At 51.6% G+C, this 19105-nt stretch overlaps 1 protein-coding gene across 1 annotated transcript; it reads right to left on the bottom strand.

Moving 5' to 3' along the window:
- Positions 1-1334: 1334 nt before the first annotated feature.
- LOC106835243 (keratin, type II cytoskeletal 2 epidermal-like) lies at positions 1335-7694 on the bottom strand. Its single transcript, XM_014847454.3, has 9 exons — positions 7058-7694; positions 5841-6055; positions 5450-5510; positions 4536-4631; positions 3744-3908; positions 3494-3619; positions 2791-3011; positions 2239-2273; positions 1335-2151 (listed from the first exon to the last, which is right to left on the bottom strand). Exons 1-9 carry the CDS (start codon positions 7637-7639, stop codon positions 1814-1816), a joined length of 1839 nt encoding a protein of 612 aa, XP_014702940.2. The 5' UTR covers positions 7640-7694; the 3' UTR covers positions 1335-1813.
- Positions 7695-19105: the final 11411 nt, after the last annotated feature.

Genomic DNA, 19105 nt, shown 5'->3' on the forward strand with positions numbered 1-19105 from the left:
TATTTTATCCTCCTGAAGTCTAGAGGCAAATATTCTCATCCTTGTTTCACCTACACCAGAAGCTTCAAATGGTCAAGTAACTTGTCCACTGTTCCACACATCCAGGAAGCTCTGGATTATTTTCCTTTGCCTGCAACTTAAATGCCTGAGTGTTCTCTAAATCAAAGTTCCTGCTTCTTTCCATCCAACATGATGCTGTCGAGCCTTTCACATCGGTTCAAACAGGAGGCAGCTCTGGTGGAGTGACTGGAGAGGAGAGAGAGCTCCCCATGCTGTATGGACGCGACACCCCTGTTGATTTACACCCTCTTTATTCCCCTCAGCTCTGGTGGACACTGCAGCTACCAAGACTTTTCCTAGTGAAGCTAAGAAAATGGATCTTCACACAAGTGAACTGAATTTTTCATGGTCACGGAACCACGGGGAGGCTGATTTCATTTGCTCCTTAGAGTCAGCATCTGCTGAACTGTCTGCACGCCAACAAGCAAAGTCATAATAGACAGATCATGATCATCATCACCACCATTATCACTAAAATCGTCACTCACTGAGCGCTTACTATATGTTAAGTGATGTTCATTCCTCATGTCCTTCAATCCTCACCATAATTCCTATGAGGAAGGCATTCTTATCCCCATTTTTTGAGAGAAAATAAAACTGAGGTGCAGAGAGGTCCTTAACTGACACATTGTCACAGGGCTGGTAAACGATGGTGGTAAGATCCAAGCCCAGGCGTATATGAGTCCAATGCTTCTGATCACTATGCTGTCCCTTTCCACTTCTCCTCAAGTACAGGCCACATGTGCGCAAATCAACTTCTTAGATTAAGCAGCGTTTTGGGGAGTGGCCTGAAGGAGAGGGGAAATGGATAGCCAGCTCTCCAGTAGCACTCTTGGTTCTTGAACTCCCCAGGCCAAAGTCTGTCTTCTGGCTGTGGCAGCTGCCAGTACTGCCTGACCCACATCCCTCTCTTCATAGGCTGTTCCACATGGGCAGACTTCAGCATGCAATACTGTCCCCTCCTCTCAGTGCCAGACTCCTTCTTCCCAACCTGCTTGCTCAGTGGTCTTTTCACCAGAGCCTTCTCAGATGAACACTTCAAACCCTCCAATTCCCCATGACACCGTCACCCTCTGGGAAAGCGCTTCTGCTCATTAAATGTTAAATGTTTAAGCTCAGATGTTGCCTGACAAGCCTCCTCATTATCCCGTCGTCTTCATGGGTCCCAACTTCCCCATACACCATGGGGCTCTAGGGCCTTCTTCCCTGACCACAAAGCACTCATCCAGGATGGACAGCACCGTGAACAAAGGAGATTGAGACTCGTGGAGAATTTCAAATGCAGTTTATTGCAGCAACACGAGGAAAAGGGGAGTTAAGACCTCTTCACAAGAGACAATCAACTTGCTTACGCCTTCTATACAAAACCAAAGCAGCACAGAGCTTGCTGCAAGACACGGGACCCCAAGGAGCTGTCCAGAGCGTGTCTCCACGCAGCAAGAAGCTGTGGGTCTCACCAGCCCGGCTCTGGCTGACTTAAGGAGATGCTTTGAAATGGAATGTGTGTCGTGGGATGGCTGAGCTGTCTCGCAGGCAAAGCACAAGGCAGGGTCATAGCCGGGGACTGGGATTGCCTCTGATCTGAAACCTTCTTTGGGAAGCAGAGGAGAAAGGAGAGAGCGGGGGAGCTGGGAGGAACCAGTGGAACTGACCATAGCTCAGCTCTCCACTAAGGCTGGGGCAGTTGACCTCGACCTCGCCAAGCATGAAGGTAGTGGTGGGAGGGAGAGCTAACAGGACAGACAGCACCTCTTTATCTGCTCCCTCGGGAGTAGCTGCTGGAAACAAATTTCACGCTGGAACTGCCACCAGAGGACTTGCTGCCCCCGGAGCTGACTCCCCGGCCTCCTGACGAGCTGAAGCTGCCTCCAGAGCTGCCACCACCAGAAATCCTGACGCCATAGCTGCCGCCTCCACCTCCAGAGCTGCCTCTGTGGCCCCTACTGCTGCCTCCGGAGCCGAAGCCACCACCGCCGCCTCCAGAGCTGTAACTGCCCCCTCCGGACATGTAGCTCCCTCCGCCGCCAGAGCTGAAACCGCCGCCTCCTCGGACTCCTCCTCCACTGATGCTCGTGTGGCTGGTGCTCACAGCTGCAAGGGAACACTCAGTGATCTGCACTGAGCTCCCCGGCCCTCCCAGCACACCCGCACAGGCCCCTGAGATCCGATAGTACTTACACACGCTCACGTTCGGGGCGCACTCTCCAGACATCCTGTAAGAGAAAGGAATGCAGAGCTCTCCTGACTCTCCAGCTTCTCAAACCACTCCCCAGGCCCTCTCACAACTGTCGAGGGTAGTCCCCATCTGGGGCTCCTCTAATCCACTTCGTCTGAATCCTAATCCTGCCCCTCTGGTGTCTGGACCTTTGTCATTGTTCTCACAGTGACTACAAACAGGGAATCTCCATATAAACGAGACAAGACTCTTGCTGCTAATGCAGGCCAACTTTAAAGGCCTTGACATGGGCTGGATGACATCTGAGCCAGCCCAGATGAAGAAGAAATCACTCCATCTCAAAGAGCTTCACACAGACGCTACAGTCCTCAGAAAACAAAAGTGGGGACCCCGGCTCCCACTGTGAAACCAAGTCTTTCCTCCTGCGCCATGGACCTTCCCCTCCCGATCCTCAGGACCAGCCTCAGTCACATGGCTGCTTCCTCAAGACCAGTCAGCTCACAAGGGAGGATGCCCTGAAGAAGTGGCCAAACTGCCTGAGGTCCCTTCCGCACCTGCCCTCCTCTCCTTCCAGGAGGGTCCTGTAGGTGGCAATCTCCACATCCAGGGACAGCTTGGTGCTCATCAGCTCCTGGTAGTCACGCAGCAGCCGGGCCAGGTCCTCCTTGGCCCTCTGCAGGGCATCCTCCAGCTCGTTCAGCTTGTTCTGGGCGTCTTTGAGGGCGTTCTCCCCACGCTGCTCAGCTTCGCTGATGGACTGCTGCAGCGCAGCGATCTGAGAGGAGAGGCGCCAGCACATTACACGCTCAGTTATCCAGTTTCACCTTGGCCTTCTTATCTCAATTGTGTTGACTTCCTTAGAAGCCTCTAAAGGTGACGCAGCAGCCTCTCTTGGCCCTAGTTGAGGCTCCTCCACCCCTTACAGACTTGACGCTCTTCTAAATGCCTGCCCTGAAACCTCCTGGCTGCCTGTCCTCTCACTCTCCGCTTCCAAAGTCTCCCTTTGGGTCATGGGCTGGACCACTCATGACCATCACATCTGTTTCTCTACTAGATCATTCTCCCAGGCTTCCCTAAAGAGAACCCAGCCTAATGACCGAATTCTGGGAATCACCATAGTCACCAAAGGAACTAGGCATAATAACACAACCTTGGAATGGATCTCAAGATGCAAAACTGAGAAAGTGTCCTGCAATTACCTGAGGATGCCCCACCCCCATTCCATAGAGCTGAACAACAGGAGGAGGAAGCAAGTACCTGCTTCTTGACGCTGTCAATTTCAGATTTAAGTCTCTGGATCACCCGATTCAGCTCAGAAATCTCCATCTTTGTACTTTTCAAACTGTCCCCATGGCTGCCAGCAGTGATCTGGAGCTCTTCATACTAAAGATCAAGTCAATTAGATGAGACAGAGCGCACCACGGCTCACACACACAAATATAGGAGAAGACACAGGATAGAAAGACAAGACACTTCGGGAAAGCTGGCCAGGCATTCAGCCCATCACCTTGCTCTGGTACAGGGCCTCAGCCTCCGCCTTGCTCTTCTGGGCGATCTCCTCGTACTGGGCGCGGACCTCGGCGATGATGCTGTTCAGGTCCAGGTGCCGATTGTTGTCCATGGACAGGACCACAGACGTGTCGCTGATACTCTGTTGCATCTGGGACAGCTCCTGCAACACATGGGAGGGCTGGCCATGGCGCCCCTGCCCACAGCCAAAGGCAGCGAGGAGGCATTCCCCTCCCCGGAGTCAGGGAGATGCACAGACTCTCAGACGGAGCATCATAATCCCACTGGGTGAGATTTCAAGCAGCATAACCACCATTCCTAGGCCTCCACCAAGGTTGGCCTGAGAAATACAGGAGAGAGAAGTCTATTTCTGAGCCTCCTAGTTAACAGCCTTCCCCATTTATGCAGTTTTGGTAAGCGCTCCCCAGGAAGAAGTCTTAAATTTTACTTCCTGTTTCAGAGGCCAAGTGCATGCACCTGGGCGGGGAGGGTGAGGTATATTACATTCTGACCTGGAAGTATATTGGACATAGGGACAGGAGCAGGCGGGGTCTCTTCCCAAGAGGAGCTGGACATTTGGGGGACAGAGTGAGGGAAAGTGGTCTTGGTGTTTCATGAGCATCAGGGGAGAAGTTCCTCTCTTCCCAGGCCCCTGTGGGTCTGAAAGGATGGCGAGTTGGAGCCAGACAGCCTTAAACCCCACTCCTACCTCTTTTTCACCAATCGGGAAGGACCTGCCTTTGATGGGAAGGGTGGGAGGCAAGGGTCCGACCAGGAGCAGCCTCCTTACCGCATCATAGAGGATTCGCAAGAACTCAAGCTCCTGGGTCAGCACGTCCACCTTGGCCTGCAGATCTGCCTTGATCTTGTAGGCATTGTCCACGTCCTGCGGGAAAGGTCAGGGGCCTCTGGTGAAACTCAGCCCCAAGGCCGCCTTGCCCATTCCGTGTCCGGGCCCTGCCCTCTCTCTGCCCATCTCCTCGTCCCAGTCCCTGTCAGCTGCTCTCCAACAGCCCAGGTGTCTCAGGTGACCCACGTGCCCTCAGGACCACATTTGGCATAGAGTCCACAATGCACCTCTGCTTGGGGCTCCAGGCCCACGTTCACTGCTCACTCCCCCCAGACCATCAGAGCTCTGGGGGGAACAAGCTTTGTCAACAGTCTCTCCTTCCTGCTGGAGACACTGTGTGTTCCCACGATGGGGCACAATGGCCTCTGGTGATTTTAACAGTCCTCAACTCTGCCACCCTGTCTGTCCACCCAAACTCTCCTGAATTTCCCTAGGTTTTTCACCAAAGCTTCTACAAGAACCAGGCTGAGGACCCACTTTTGCCTACTAGCTCAAACCTTTGTCACCACAACTGACGGGCTCTTTAAGCAGGCATTCCAAGCAAAGTCCCAGTCCTTCCCCAGCCGGTTAGAAGAAGAAGAAAGTTTTTTCTGTGTTTGCATCTTTCAGAGTCCAATACAGGCTTTAAGTAAGTCATTGGTGGGAAATGTTCCAGCAAATTCACAAAATCTCTCTCAAAGCTGGAACTACAGAGACGCCTTTGTTTCCCTGAGAACCTGACATGTCCTCACCTCGAGGCTTTCCCTGGACACTGCTGTTCGCCCTCAGAGCTCTTCTGTAGCCCATTGGTCTGGACACAACGGGCTTCTGAAGCCCCCTCACTCCCACCCCAGCCCTCACCTTCTCTTGCTCACCTTTTTAAGCGTCACAAAATCATTCTCAGCAGCCGTGCGCCTGTTGATTTCATCCTCATACCTGTTGGGACCCAGAGGACAAAGCTTTTAGGTTAGTCCCAGTTTGTTTATTTCTTTCTTCTCCTTTCCCAACTGGATTCACCCAAAATACCCCATTCACCTGTCTAAATTGGAACTATGATATCCCAAATGACGATGCTTTTCTGTAAATTAACTTTCAAACAGGGAAAACACATGAATTCTGAAGCCCTAAATGTCTTTCCCACAAAGAACGGACAGAGGTACAGATTCTGTGAGCACAAAGGCACTTGGAAGATGAGGACCTTTCCGGGGAATGGTTGGGTAGCTCAGATCAATATGTAGCCCGCTCAGCATTTGCTCTGCCACCTACTTCTTCTTAAAATCCTCCACGAGATCCTGCATGCTGTTCAGCTCTGAGTCCTGGGACGTTCTTTCTGCAGAGAGCGTGTCCACCTGTCTCTTCAGCTGGGCGATGAACGCCTGGAAGATGGGCTCCAGGTTGGAGGTGCGGGTGCCCACATGGATCTGCTGCAGCAGCTCCCACTTGGTCTGCAGCACCTGGTTCTGCTGCTCCAGGAACCGCACCTGCCGTGACAGAGGGGACGCACATGAGTGCTGGGCCGCCCTTCCCACCAGCTGGCCACACTCGCAGAGACTGCTCTGGTCCCGCTCCTGGAAGTGGAGAAGTCTGCCCAGCTTCGTCCTCACCAGGGGGATGCCAGCTCATGCCGGGCAGAGCTTTGGAGCTTCCTGCCTCCACATGTGGGAGCTTCTCCAGACTCCTGTGTGACAGCTGGCGCTATCCATGGAGACAACCCTTTTTCCTACTTCACCGCCCACTTTTCCCTTTGCAGCTGCTCCCTGGACTCCAGGCCCTTTCCCACCCTCATTTGAGTTGAATTCCCTGCAAAGGTCCCAGAAATTCTGGGGAAAACCAAACGCAGCCATCCATTGGCTCTGCTCCTAAAGGCGCCGAGTGTGAGGGCCCTGGAGAGCAGGGCGCCTCAGTCTGCTTCATAAGAGCCTCGTGAGTTCCTTAGACAGGCTCCTCACACGTGAAATAGGAGAATATCCTCTAACACGCCAGAGCGACACCAGCAAGGACTTTACGGGTCACAAAACTGAGAATGCTTCTCTTGAAGGGAGGAACTTCATCCATCCCCAAGCACGTATTTCAGACTCAGGTTCTCCAAATTTCATAGAGCAATGACTCCTAGGGAAGGAAGGACTATCTCAGAAGATTTCTTCCCAACCCCTTCCAAGACCCGCCATCACACGGCCTGGACCCTTCACTCCATCCCTTGTCTCTATCAGTGATTCTAAGACTTTCAGAATTTTCCATAAATATTATTCATTAAGTTTGAAACAATAAAGCCAAAGGCACAAATAATTCCTAACTGCAGACTGTCTGGGAAGAGGCAGCCCGTGAAGCCAGCATCTGTCCTGCGTGGATCTTGCCCATAGTCCAGGCTACTGAGAACACAGTGACGACTCCTAAAAGAAACGAATCCCTGTTGTTTGCCTTGCAGTTAGCGCTGGAAGTAGGGCACCGTGAGCATCCGACGGAGCCCGCTTCTCGTGACTCACCTTGTCAATGAAGGAGGCAAACTTGTTGTTGAGAGTTTTGATCTGCTCCCGCTCCTGGGCCTTCACGTTCTGGATCTCTGGGTCCACGCCCACGTTGAGAGGCTGCAGGAGGCTCTGGTTGATGGACACTTCGTGGATGCCACCACCAGGGAATCCGCCAGGCCCGAAGCCACCGGGACCCCCAAAACCTCCAAAGCCGCCGCCACCTCCAAAGCGGCCTCCACCAAAGCCGCCGCCTCCAAAACCGCCACCTCCAAAGCCAATGCCACCTCCGAAGCCACTGCCACCTCCAAAGCCACCTCCTCTGCCACCAAATCCACCACCAGAGCCAAAGCTTCCGCCTCCTCCAGCCACACTAATGGAGATGCTCCTGCTTCCGCCAAGGCCAACAAGACTCCGGCTGCCAAAGCCGCCTCCACCGACGCCCCTTCCGCCACCGCCATGGCGGCTCAAGCAGGAGAAGCTGCTGGTGGATCTCCGGCTCCCACCAGAGCCCACAGCTGAGCTGCTGCTGAAGCCCCGGAATCCTCCACCTCCTCCTCCTCCTCTTCCTCGAGATCTGCTTGAGATCCGACAGCTCATGATGCCTGTGCCTAGCGAGGAACGTGGAAGGTTCGTGAGGAGAGTCAAGGCTGTTGGGAGACTGTCAGGGTCCCCTTTTATACTCACCTGCTAGGTGTTGGTGCGCATGGGTGTGGGCCCACTTAGGCATGGGTTCGGTCTACCTGGAAGCTACTCCTGGTGAGTGATTACCAAGCTAACAATCATTGAAAAACTCGACTAATCAGCTTTATCCCAGAACTTGCTTAGATTGCAAACTCCTCCTGCTTATCCTGGCATCTGAAATGTAATTGGATTTTTGTAAAATCATCAAAAGAGATCGGGATGCGGGTTTCTCAATCTGAAAAGGGACCTTCTGCAGGATGCTGCTCCCCGCTCTGGACCAGCCCAGGGGAGGCCAGCTGCCACTCGGGCCTGTGCAGGCGCGCCAGCCCAGATCAGCTGATGAAAGAGATGACAGGTTTAGAGACTGGTCGGCATTTGTTCAAGGAGTCAAACGTGAGTCAAGATTCTTGGTTCTGGCTAGGACTTCATGGCGGACTTCCACTGTGGTCCTCTGTTTCTTCATCTATAAAATGGGGACATTTATCCTGTCCCACAGGATATTGGCCTGTTGCACTAATGGGTTTTAAGCTTTGCTGTCTCTGAGAAGGGATCCTGTAGGATAATATCCATCTTTCAGCAGGCTGCTGGCAAGCCCCGGCCCCTCAATGCTTTTCCTCAAAGGTTTTCAAAAGCACATCCCTTGGCCACAGCAGAGAAGCAAGCCCCAGTGTCGATCAGACAGGGCCTGACTGACTAGCCAGTGGGATAAAGATGTGAACGTTGACACCAGGCTCTGCTGGTAGGAACTCATTTCCCCTCCCCCACAGTCTCCTAGCTGGATGTCCCCCTCTCTTCCGGCCTCATCCCAGCCCTCCTTGTGGTACAATGAGCGTGGCCCTGGTCTTCTACACAGCACAGCCAGGGTCATGTTTATCTTTACCCCAAACCTCAGTCCCCTAGGCACAGGGCAGTCACTCAGGGAATGAGCTCAAGATCCAAAAAGCATTGCCAGGGTTTGGTGTTTGGAACTGCATGTTTCCTCTGACATGAAAGGCGATGTTAGCAATGCTGAGTCTCCACAGCCTTCCATCCGCCTGTTCCCTGAAGATCCCACCTGGACATCCTCTCAGGTCTCTGTCCCACTCACCATCTGCACTTCCCTCCACCGGCCAGCCAGGTTAGTCTCTTTGTCCCCAAAACTGAAAGCATCGGCTGCACTGAGCTACTGGCCAAGCCCTCAGCCCTCTGGTGCACACTGCCCTGGAATGCAAACCACGTGTTTACATTTCAAAAACGAAATAAAACCACCAACAAACTCCTGTTCCGGGCCCTGCTGCTGAGTTCAGGCTGTTCGAGAAGCCAACACTCAGAGTCCAATAACCTCCAGTAAGAAGCTCAGAAACCAGAGAGGTGGCCAACAGCAGCCTGGAGAGAGCAGCAACCTAGCCAGGCCATGCCGCCCGCCCCGCGCACCGCCTGCGAAGCCTGTGCATCCCATAGGGCAGGTCTCTGCTGCTGCAAGAGCTCCAACTCAGCGGCTCTGAGGGAGGGTGGGACAGGAGCCTCGCAGGCTCCCAGCAGCAGGCCCTTGCTCAATAGCTCCTCTGAGGCTTCCCTCTGTAAGCCATTGTTCGAAAACTGCTCACTCAGGCTGCAGTGCCAGCCCCTGGCCCAGCTCTCCCTCACACCCCGGGCCTCCCCTCCTTTCTTACCCAACAGGGCCTTGGTAGCTTTTTTCTCAGTCAATCCCTTTTCTTACCACAAACTCCATGGCTTTTGATTTTAAGATGCCCCAGTGACCTTCTCAGTGTTACCTGCGAAGCCAGGCTGGAGGGCAGCCAAGCCACCCACAGCATGAAGTGCCCAGCGCCCCACGGTGTAGACCTCCATCGGGAATGCAGAGATTCCCAGACACTCATGCCAGGCGTGTCAGGATAGCAGGGTCTGCCCACTGCTTGGAAACCATGGAGACCCCAGAAACAGAGGAGGAACGAGGGCAGGGACGCTGCCCAGGACGCAGCACGGGCTCATCCCATGATGGAGAAACTAAGGAAGCAATCCAGCAATCAACCAAGGAAGCCTCCAGCATAGAGCCTGGCACACAGTAGGTGCCCACAAATGTTACTTCCTTCCCCACCACTGTGGCCAAATTCCCACACGTAGTTCTTATTTTCTAACTGGGCCCCAGAATATCAGACCCAGACATTGGGAACTTACGCATCCTACTTTTGTTCTCCACGGATCCATCCACAGCTCAATGAGCTCAGTTCTTCCCATCGTGGCTACAACATACCTACAACTCACTGAGGCGTGCGCCTGGCTTGCTGAATGCTGTCCAGCTAATGGTATCACTGTTTCGTGTGCACCTTTGTGTTCTCACCTGCAGCATGTCTTCATTCGCACAGAGAGAGCCGAAAAAGGGTCTTCCATGAAAGGTTCTTGCCATTCCCAGCCCCAACCCCCATTCCAGCCAAACTGTGTTTCCAGACCAAGGTCTACTCCCACTCCGGCTTCAAAATCCTCACTCTCGCCCTTTACCCAATAGCCACCCCAACATGGAAGGACAAGACGGCCCTTAGCATTCCGTTCCACTCCATTTGTGACTTCAGAAAAATGGGGTTATTGTAGTCAGACCACTCACGCCTTCCTCGAAGTCCAGAGACTCCTGCCGGTGTCCCCGGATTGGATGCTGCCCTCTTCTTCCCCAGCCCATCCTGTGGGGAACCTTCCGGCTAGTTCTGCATGGCACTACGGCCCTTCACAGCCACCGCTCACCTCCAGCGCCTCTACCCAGACACCTGCCATTCCTGCCGCCGCGCGCCCACGGAGATCCAGCAGATGCTTCCCGTCCACGCGTCTCCCCCACCCTCAGCCCCACCTCACCCTCCCCACCACTTAAAGCTGCTCCCCTCCCATGGGACCTCTTCTGTTTCTTTCAAGGCTTCATGTGTTGAGTTGGCTACAAACAAGGACAGGAGAGGGCCAGTGGAGAAACTCCAGCCCCCTCAAGAAAATGAGAAAGAGAAGAAAGCATGAAAATAAATAGAATTGATAAAGACCAAATAAATAGACTAATTTTTCAAGTGACTCCTGCTCCTCAGTCTAGCGGCAAAGCTCTTCAAGACGTCTTCAGACCCCTGAACTCTGGGACTCCCCATTTCGGAAGGGATGCCCACGGATCTTGATTATGGACGAGCTGCTTGCTCCAGCGTTTTTTATTAGGGGAAAAAAAGAAGAGAACTCTCTAGACTGCTTTTTTTTCACATTAAAAATCATGGGTCTTCCACATTCTTCTGTCAAAGCCTTTAGATCCTAAAAATGCACTGAAATCATTGCCAGTCCAGCACTGACTGTGGACGAGAGCTAGTACCGCCACTCATTCGATGCGTTAACTTCATGACACGAGTCACATTGGGATGAGCCGCAGGCGCGCTTCACAGCCCCCCAGGCATTGGAAGCCGTGTCCGTGTCTCTGTTCAGCAGGACGTTCGTAAGGGAAGTTGTGTGATAAACTGGGAAGAGTGAAAGGAGGACCCTTCAATGCTTCAAGTCCCACAAGCGTGAAACCAGAGGGAAGGATGAGGCACAGGACTCCACCTTGGTCCCCAAGAAAGCAGAGTTTCCCAGACACCCCAGCTAGGCCTCTGCTTGTTGGCCCCACCCCAACTCAAGTACTTTCTCAAGGAAAAGGCACCGTGGTAATGAGGGCGCCCCTCGAGTATGCTTCACGTCGCCCTTGCCAATGTTATTTCATTTTGAGCATCTCCTTCTGAAATGAGTAGGGCAGGATTTATGCCCATTTCACACATGAGCAAACTGAGCCTCCAAGACAGTGCAGGGACCTGCCTGGCACGCCCAGGTGAGTAACATGGCAGACCTAGGACGTGTGCCAACGTCTTCAGGCTCCACATCCTTCTGTGAGCCCCACTGTGCCCACTCCACCGTCTCCCGCCTAAGCCCTGCTCCCAACAGAGAGACTTAATGAGAGTGTCAGCCCCTCTGAGAGCCCCTCCACCCCGTTCTAGTATCTGCATTAACGAACAACTCAGAAACGTGCCAGAGACCGCCCCGACGGACACCTTCATTTTTAAGATGTGTTAAGTTCAATGACTTGGTAAGGTCATGTAACTAAAGGTGACACAGCAAGAAGCTGGCCCAGCATTTCGGCCACGGAGCCCCAGCACCCCTGACACATGGCTTTGCACAGCCAGAAAAAACCTCAGGAGGACCAACTGCAGGGGCTTAATAAACACCACAATCGACCCTCAGTCACACACAATGATGGAAAACAGGAAGAAAACAGGAGCTGTGTCCTTTCCAGGCTGCCAAATCATTCCTTGTGACACTCCCTGAGGCTGTTAAGGCTCTTTCTTATTCACACCTTAAGAGGTTGGAACAAGGGCAAGATAATGCAACCTGCACTGCATTGGACCCTCAGTAACCACAAGCTGCTGATTGTCCTGCCGTGGGATAGACTGCGTTTCTTCCCCTGGTCCTCTGTGGTGGCACGTGGCAGGTCACAAGTGCCAATGAGGTGGCACAGGGCTCCTGCTCCACGGTCTTGCCTCTAAGCCTGATGTCCTTGCCATGGAAACCTGGTTTTGCGTTACCAGCCAGGAGGGAGGATTACTGAGCAGAAGGCTGCCAACTCCAGGGCCTTCCCAGAGCCCAGAGAGGACCCTCGTTTAACCCCAAGCCCACCCAGCACTTATCACGGGCGGTGAAGACACTCAGATGTCCGCCCGTGAATGTGGATGAGGGATGGTTTCACCTGCAGGACCCTCTCATGCTTCCTTCAGGGACACAGAGGCAGGGCACTATGTTCTCCACTTGCCCAGAATGTTCTTCCAGCTCCAGCAGGTGTAGGACAAAAGGAAGTCAACTGTGCTGTCAACAGGAGAAACTTAAGCCTGATAACAAATGGGACTCATGGACTACCCCCGTTGTGTACAGAGGAGGAGTGAGGAGAGTAGGAATGTGGAGGTTGTTGGACCTGGAAAGCTAAGCCAAGGACCTGTCTCCCACTTCTCCTCTTGCAAATAACTGAGGTTAATTAAACACCTGAGCTACAGGTGGGGCAAGATGGCCTCACCTCAGCCCTCATCTCATGAACACCCTGCCATGAACAACCCATGCTCAAGGGCAGAATTCCAGCATTTTCTTTAGTGAAACAACAACAATGTTCTCCAAATCGCCTATCAGCTCAGCTCAAACCAAGACCAAACTTTCATGCCCTTTTCAATAAGTGGTTGAAATGTTCTCAATGTTGAATCAGAGACTTGGGGCAGGAAAAGAGAGGAAGAAGAATCTGGAGGATTTGGGAAGATGTTGGGGAGAGGAGGAATGGGGTCTTGAGGTTGGAAGTGGGTCCAGCCAGAGCTTGACCCTTCTGAAGCTCCTCTGCCTCGGGAAAGGCCGGTCTCCTCCTGCATCACCCACAGAGATGAGCTCACATCTCACGAGGCAGCCCCTACTGCCATCACACAACAGGACCAGGGTGAAAGTTCTTCTTCAGAGTGACGCCTGTCCCATCTAAGCAACAACAAGCCTGACCCTGTCCCGCACAACAACGGTGTGGTCCATCGTCACAGCAAGTGAGCATCATGCCCACCCTCAGACATCTTTGTCCTCCTTTCAAGTCCTGCTGTGGCCCAGTTCTTGCCCCTGAGCTCACACTGGCTTCTCAGTGGGTGGCTTGAACTTTCCCAATGCTCAGTTCGGAGCTCAGCCCTGGGGGGGAGACGTTTCTCCCATGACCAGACTTGCCCTGTCCCAAGAAGGATTTACCTGCTTCCTTATGTCTTTACCACCAATGGAACAGAACCAAGTAAAGTCTCTTTCTTTTACAATTCCCACGAACCTTTCCGAAAGTTTGTAGACATGGCCCATGGGAGCCGCTGCCTTGCAGTGATCAATACCGGTTCCGCCCTTGTGTGTCAAGGAGCCTTTGTGCCAGCAGAGGACACGCTATACTGTCTAGACAGAACTCACAGGACCTATTGACAGATTGGAAACTGGGCATGGGCACCAGAGAGGGGTGGGAATAACCCTACATGAACCTGGGAAGGTCACAAGTTGAGTAAGATAGAACCATTTTTCTGATAATGGATTAGCAAGGAGTGTCATGTTCCCTCCAGCAGATATGGGAGGGGCAAACACAGTGACACACAGCATCCCAGGGCAGCTTGGGTATCCATCCTTCCAACCAAAAACAAAACATTGCTGACACCACCCAAATGTCTCCTGACACATCTCTACCTTCCCCTTCATCTGGCACAAGACTCCAGCCAACTGCGGCTCCAGGGAACAGCTCTACAGAGCACCTCTCTGGCCACCAACTGTAGTCAGCCTATTAGCCACACACTCTTCACAAGGAAAGGGGCCTGCAGTGCCCACTTCATCCCTTCCACCCCCCCGCCCCCGCCAAGTCCTAACCGTATTACTAGAATCTTCTCAATTTGTCGCTCCTCCAGGAACCTTCCACTCACATTTGACTTCTCTTCCCAGATGCTTCTTGAGATGTGTTTCCCTCTTGGTTTCCATGACCCCATGCTCTCTCCCTTGCCCCATCCTCAATGACATTACACTCTTTTCACTCCTTTACACTCTTTCCTGGATTCTGCTTCTTCATCTGGTCCTTAGGCAGAGTGGTCTTGGGATTCTGTTCTGGATTCTCCTCTTTCTCTTTTTTTTGAAAGAATAAGTTCCTTTAATGGCAAATGAAACAGAAACTAATGGAAATAGTTACACTATTCAGGGGTCCTTAGAAAAGACTCTGAGATGGAGAAATGGCCTTTCCACAACCCCTCTCCCTCAATACAAACCATAGATACACACATAGGTGAAGAAAAAGGTACAGTTGGAAAGATGTGCCTCATCTTCTCCCCTGGAAGCTCTTAAAAGGTCCCCAGCCACAAAACGTCCTAAAGCAGCAGTTCTGCCCTGTGGATCTTCTGGAACTCTGTGGAGACACTTTTTTCCTTGTCATTGTGATATGGGGGCTTTTACTGACATTTAGTGAGCATGATCCAGATTACACTAGCTGGCCTGCACAGTGTCTGAACACCCCAGCATGGATAACACTTCAGCCCAGTGACGGCAGTGTGTTGAGTGGTTTGAGTTATGTGTGATTGTAAGGTCCACCATCTCTGTTTTGTTCTTCCTAACAGCAAAAGCACGTTACTTTAATTTTTCTTATAAAACAGAGGCCAATGAGTCTGATACCTTTCGAACAACTGAACTAAAGGAAGAGCAGAAGAGTATTCTCTTTCAAAATAAACTCTTATCAATGTCCATAAAGACCCTGTTACAATTTCCACACCACATCGTTGATGGAACAGGGCCGCTGTGTGAGACTTCCTCATAGTCCCTCCAAGGGACCCACAGAAGGACCCACCTCCAGTGAAGACTGTCCTGGGGGTCATGGTTCCCAAATTCCATCAAACCATTGGCTCTGGTTCAAGATCATCTTTTGGAATTCTTTCTCCCAAGGGCTAGTCAACAGCCCCCGAGTCTAGTGAAGAGCCTCCCCCAAGGGAGAGAGTGGGGACAGCAGGCTTGAGCCAAATGAACTAGGATCCGACAGGCCACGGCTGCAGGAAGAGTTGCTGGAGTCCGCTGTTTTCCCGGGGGCACTAGATGGTTGTCTTAGGCCTGGAACTGTGGGAAAGGAGGCAGTTCGTGTGTGGGGAGAGGAGACGGTGGGTGGTCCATTCTTCCCTAGAGTTAGATGAATCTCTGAACTCTGTTAGAGAGGTGGCTGCGCAAGAGACACAATTATATAGATATTGGCTGGTTATGGAAGGAAGACTGGCCCCTGAACTGACGGCTGCAACATTATGTCATTCAAGGAAGAAATGGCCCCAGGGGAGCTCCAAGGCTCAGTCAGCCAATGGGCGGTGGGAACGATTCTGTCTTAGCGTTAAGACACTAGGAGCAAGACACATGGATCTAGACCCGGGGAGAGGAGGTCTGTGCAGATGTCTTAAGGGAAGGGCCAAGATGCTGAAATTAATCATAGGCTGTGGTACAGCAGTGGAGACAGTCAGGTGAGCTGGAGGGGGAGGGAGAAGGCCACGGTGGCAGGACATCTGAGAAAGGAGTCTCGCATGTGCATAGATACGTTCAAAAGGATACTCCAGAAACTATGGTTGGCACAGAGAGAGGGAACTTGGTGGGGGAGGACAGGAGAATTTTTATTGTACACTTGTACTTGTGGATTCCCCTCCTTTTGAATGTTATTACTTAGATAAGCACCAAGCATCACATCCACACTGGATCTACCCAAGGATGAGCTTTTGGACTCTAAGATTTTGAGACGTCATCATGAGATCTCAGTGAGCTCAGTATCTTGGCTGGACAGCCCCAAAAGAATTATGACTGGTCTCACGGCCTTTACTTTTGCTCCATTTCAGCAAGTTTCTCCCAGTCTTTCTGGCTTTCCTGCCAGGAGTTCTCTGCAATTCTCCCTCCGCCCCTTCCCCTTGGGGGATCTGATGGTTTACTCTAATTTTCAGACGTTGATGGCTCTGCAGTTTACAACTCTAGCTCCAGTTTTTACGTGGACAGAGTAGAGGCATCTGAAAAGAACTAACTCGTTCTCTCTCCCCACTAGCCCTCTGGCTCTATTCTTTGCTATTACCCAGGCCAGGAACGTGGAAACACTCTCAACTGTTCCCTTAGCCTCAGCCCAGCCCCTCACGACCGCATCCAATCCATCACCAAGTCTGATGAGTTGACTCCTAACTGGCTCTGCAGTGCAGATCCTCATCCTTGTTTCTGGCCACTCGGCCATCTCTAAGCACTTGAACCGAGGGGCGAGCCGTGATGGCCTTTGGCCCGCACCTGTGCAATGATCCCCTGAGATGTCTTCCTGCCTCCAGGACGGGCCGTCCAATCTGGCCTAGTGCTGCCTCGAAAACACGGATCTGACCACGTCACTCTCCGATTTAAAGCCCTTTACTGGCTCCTCCTCAACTATCACAACTATTTCAGCCGTAAAATACCTGAAAAAATGACATTTCCATGATAAGATCTCACACAGGCAGACCGGATAGCTTAGAGGATAAAGCACAGAACAGACTCTGTCTCATGCTCCATTCTTCTTCCCCTGACAGTAAGGCAGCCCCTTTCTCTCCCACTGCCCCAGTACTGAGTAGGTTGTAACAAGCCAATAGGTCCCAAAACCACAGCTGAGAACTTCTGACCCACAAACTTGAGGCCAGACTCCGTTGAATGCCCACGAGGTTCTTCTTGACTCAATCTGACTGACTCTTCACTCTCATTTCTTGTCACTAACTTGATGCTCCTTCAGATGATCAATTACTTCACGCAATTTTACTCTGCTATGTCTTTACCCATGTTATTCCTTCTGCCTAGAGTGTCCTTATCTGCCTTAAATGTCCTTGTCTGTCTGACAAACTCCTATTTATCCTCTGAAACCCTGCCAGACATCACTTTTAATCACCCTCGCTTCCGTCTACACCATGTCTATCCCTTGTATGGGGTTCTATCATTGCACGGGTCATGTGCATCTAACGACACGTTTGCATACTCACCATCACCAAGTCTTCAGACTCTTTGAGAGCAAGAACCATGTCTCACTCATCAAAATGTCCCCAGTGTTCGACCTTGCCCCTGACATACAATGTGTATGCAGGAACTATCTGTTGAACTGGATGAAATCCAGATTTTTCCTTTGATGTCTTTCTAGTCCTAGGCACTGAGTACTTGATCTTCCTCAATTTAATTATTCATTACATACTAGCTTATATGGGGTTTTCATTTAGTCCTGTGACCTTACGAGTTTTGAGAATCTTCACTGTAATTGTGTTGGTCTGTGTTTCATATCTGACCTTACCAAGAAAACCCAAGGCCAAACAAGGTGAACAAGGTGTTCCCAATACTGAAATGTGATGGAAAGAAGTTGGAACCCAGGAAAGAATTTAGAAAGTGTATGCCGGAGTGCTAGAATACTCTCACCAGTCCACTCATTCAGTGATGTCCCAGGTACTGTATCTGGTGGCTCCAGAGGTCTGCTCTCCCAAGGAGGAGAGTAAACCGTCTCCCCCAAGGCCACCCCACTCCCATTGTTCTAAACCCACAAGCACCACGCCGCCTTCTAGGACTAAGTCAGTTTCCCAGGTATCTTGACAACAGGATGGGGGCTCTGGTATTTCAGTCACTGAAAATGTAGGTTCCCCCACAAGCTAATACATGGGCCTTCTGGGTCACACATCCATTGCTTGAGTGTTTGGTGCACACATAGCAGTCCTCAAAGGCACAGTCAACTTCGGTGCAGTAACAAAATCAATTTCATGTCATTTCAGAGCTGTCTCTAGGCCACAGTGACCGTATCAGGTGCTTCCCTCGTTGGTGGCCAGGACAGCCGGCCGCCTTCCTCTGCTTCTTTGTCATGCCCTTTTAACTGCATTTAACTACTTGTGTATGACACATTCACAGCTCACAAGGAATTTTCACATTATAGATTTTATCCTCCTGATGTCTAGAGGCAAATATTCTCATCCTCGTTTCACCTACCCCAGAAGCTCCAAATGGTCAAGTGACTTGTCCACTGATCCACACATCCCGGAAGCTGTGGATTATTTTTCTCTGCCTACACCGTACATGCCAGAGTGCTCACTGAATCAAAGTTCTGTTTTCTTTCCATCCAATGTAATGCTGTCCAGACTTTCACATCAGTTCAAACAGGAGGCAGCTCTGGTGAGAGTGACATGCCGTATGGACGCGACACCCCTGTTAATTTACACCCTCTTTATTCCCCTCAGCTCTGGTGGACACTGCAGCTACCAAGACTTTGCCTAGTGAAGCTAAGAAAATTGAACTTAGGAGAAGTGAACTGAGTTTTTCATGGTCACGGAACCACTAGGAGGCTGATTTCATTTGCTCCTTAGAGTCAGCATCTGCTGAGCAGTCTGCACGCCAACAAGCAAAGTCATAATAGACAGATCATGATCATCATCACCACCATTATCATTAAAATCTTCACTCGCTGAGTCTTGCTACATGCCAAGCGATGTTCATTCATCATCTCCTTCAATCCTCATCAAAATTCCCACGAGGAAGGCATTCTTATCCCCATTTTTTGAGAGAAAATAAAACAGAGGTGCGGAGAGGTCCTTAACTGACATGTTGTCACAGGGCTGGTAAACGATAGTGGTAAGGTCCAAGCCCAGGCATATCTGAGTCCAATGCTTCTGATCACTATGCTGTCCCTTTCCACTTCTCCTCAAGTACAGGCCACATGTGGGCAAATCAACTTCTTAGATTAAGCAGTGTTTTGGGGAGTGGCCTGAAGGAGAGGGGAAATGGATAGCCAGCTCTCCAGTAGCACTCTTGGTTCTTGAACTCCCCAGGCCAAAGTCTGTCTTCTGGCTGTGGCAGCTGCCGGTACTGCCTGACCCACATCCCTCTCTTCATAGG

Source organism: Equus asinus, chromosome 22 (assembly GCF_041296235.1).
Source record: "Equus asinus isolate D_3611 breed Donkey chromosome 22, EquAss-T2T_v2, whole genome shotgun sequence".
In the NCBI taxonomy this organism is placed as follows: Eukaryota; Metazoa; Chordata; class Mammalia; order Perissodactyla; family Equidae; genus Equus; species Equus asinus.

Coding starts and splice junctions, on each gene's coding strand:
- LOC106835243 (XM_014847454.3), bottom strand. CDS start 7,639: ATGAGCTGTCGGATCTCAAGCAGATCTCGAGGAAGAGGAGGAGGAGGA. Junction 5,511..5,840: donor GTGGAGGATTTTAAGAAGAA/GTAGGTGGCAGA, acceptor GGGTCCCAACAG/GTATGAGGATGAAATCAACA. Junction 3,909..4,535: donor TGCGAATCCTCTATGATGCG/GTAAGGAGGCTG, acceptor CATGTGTTGCAG/GAGCTGTCCCAGATGCAACA.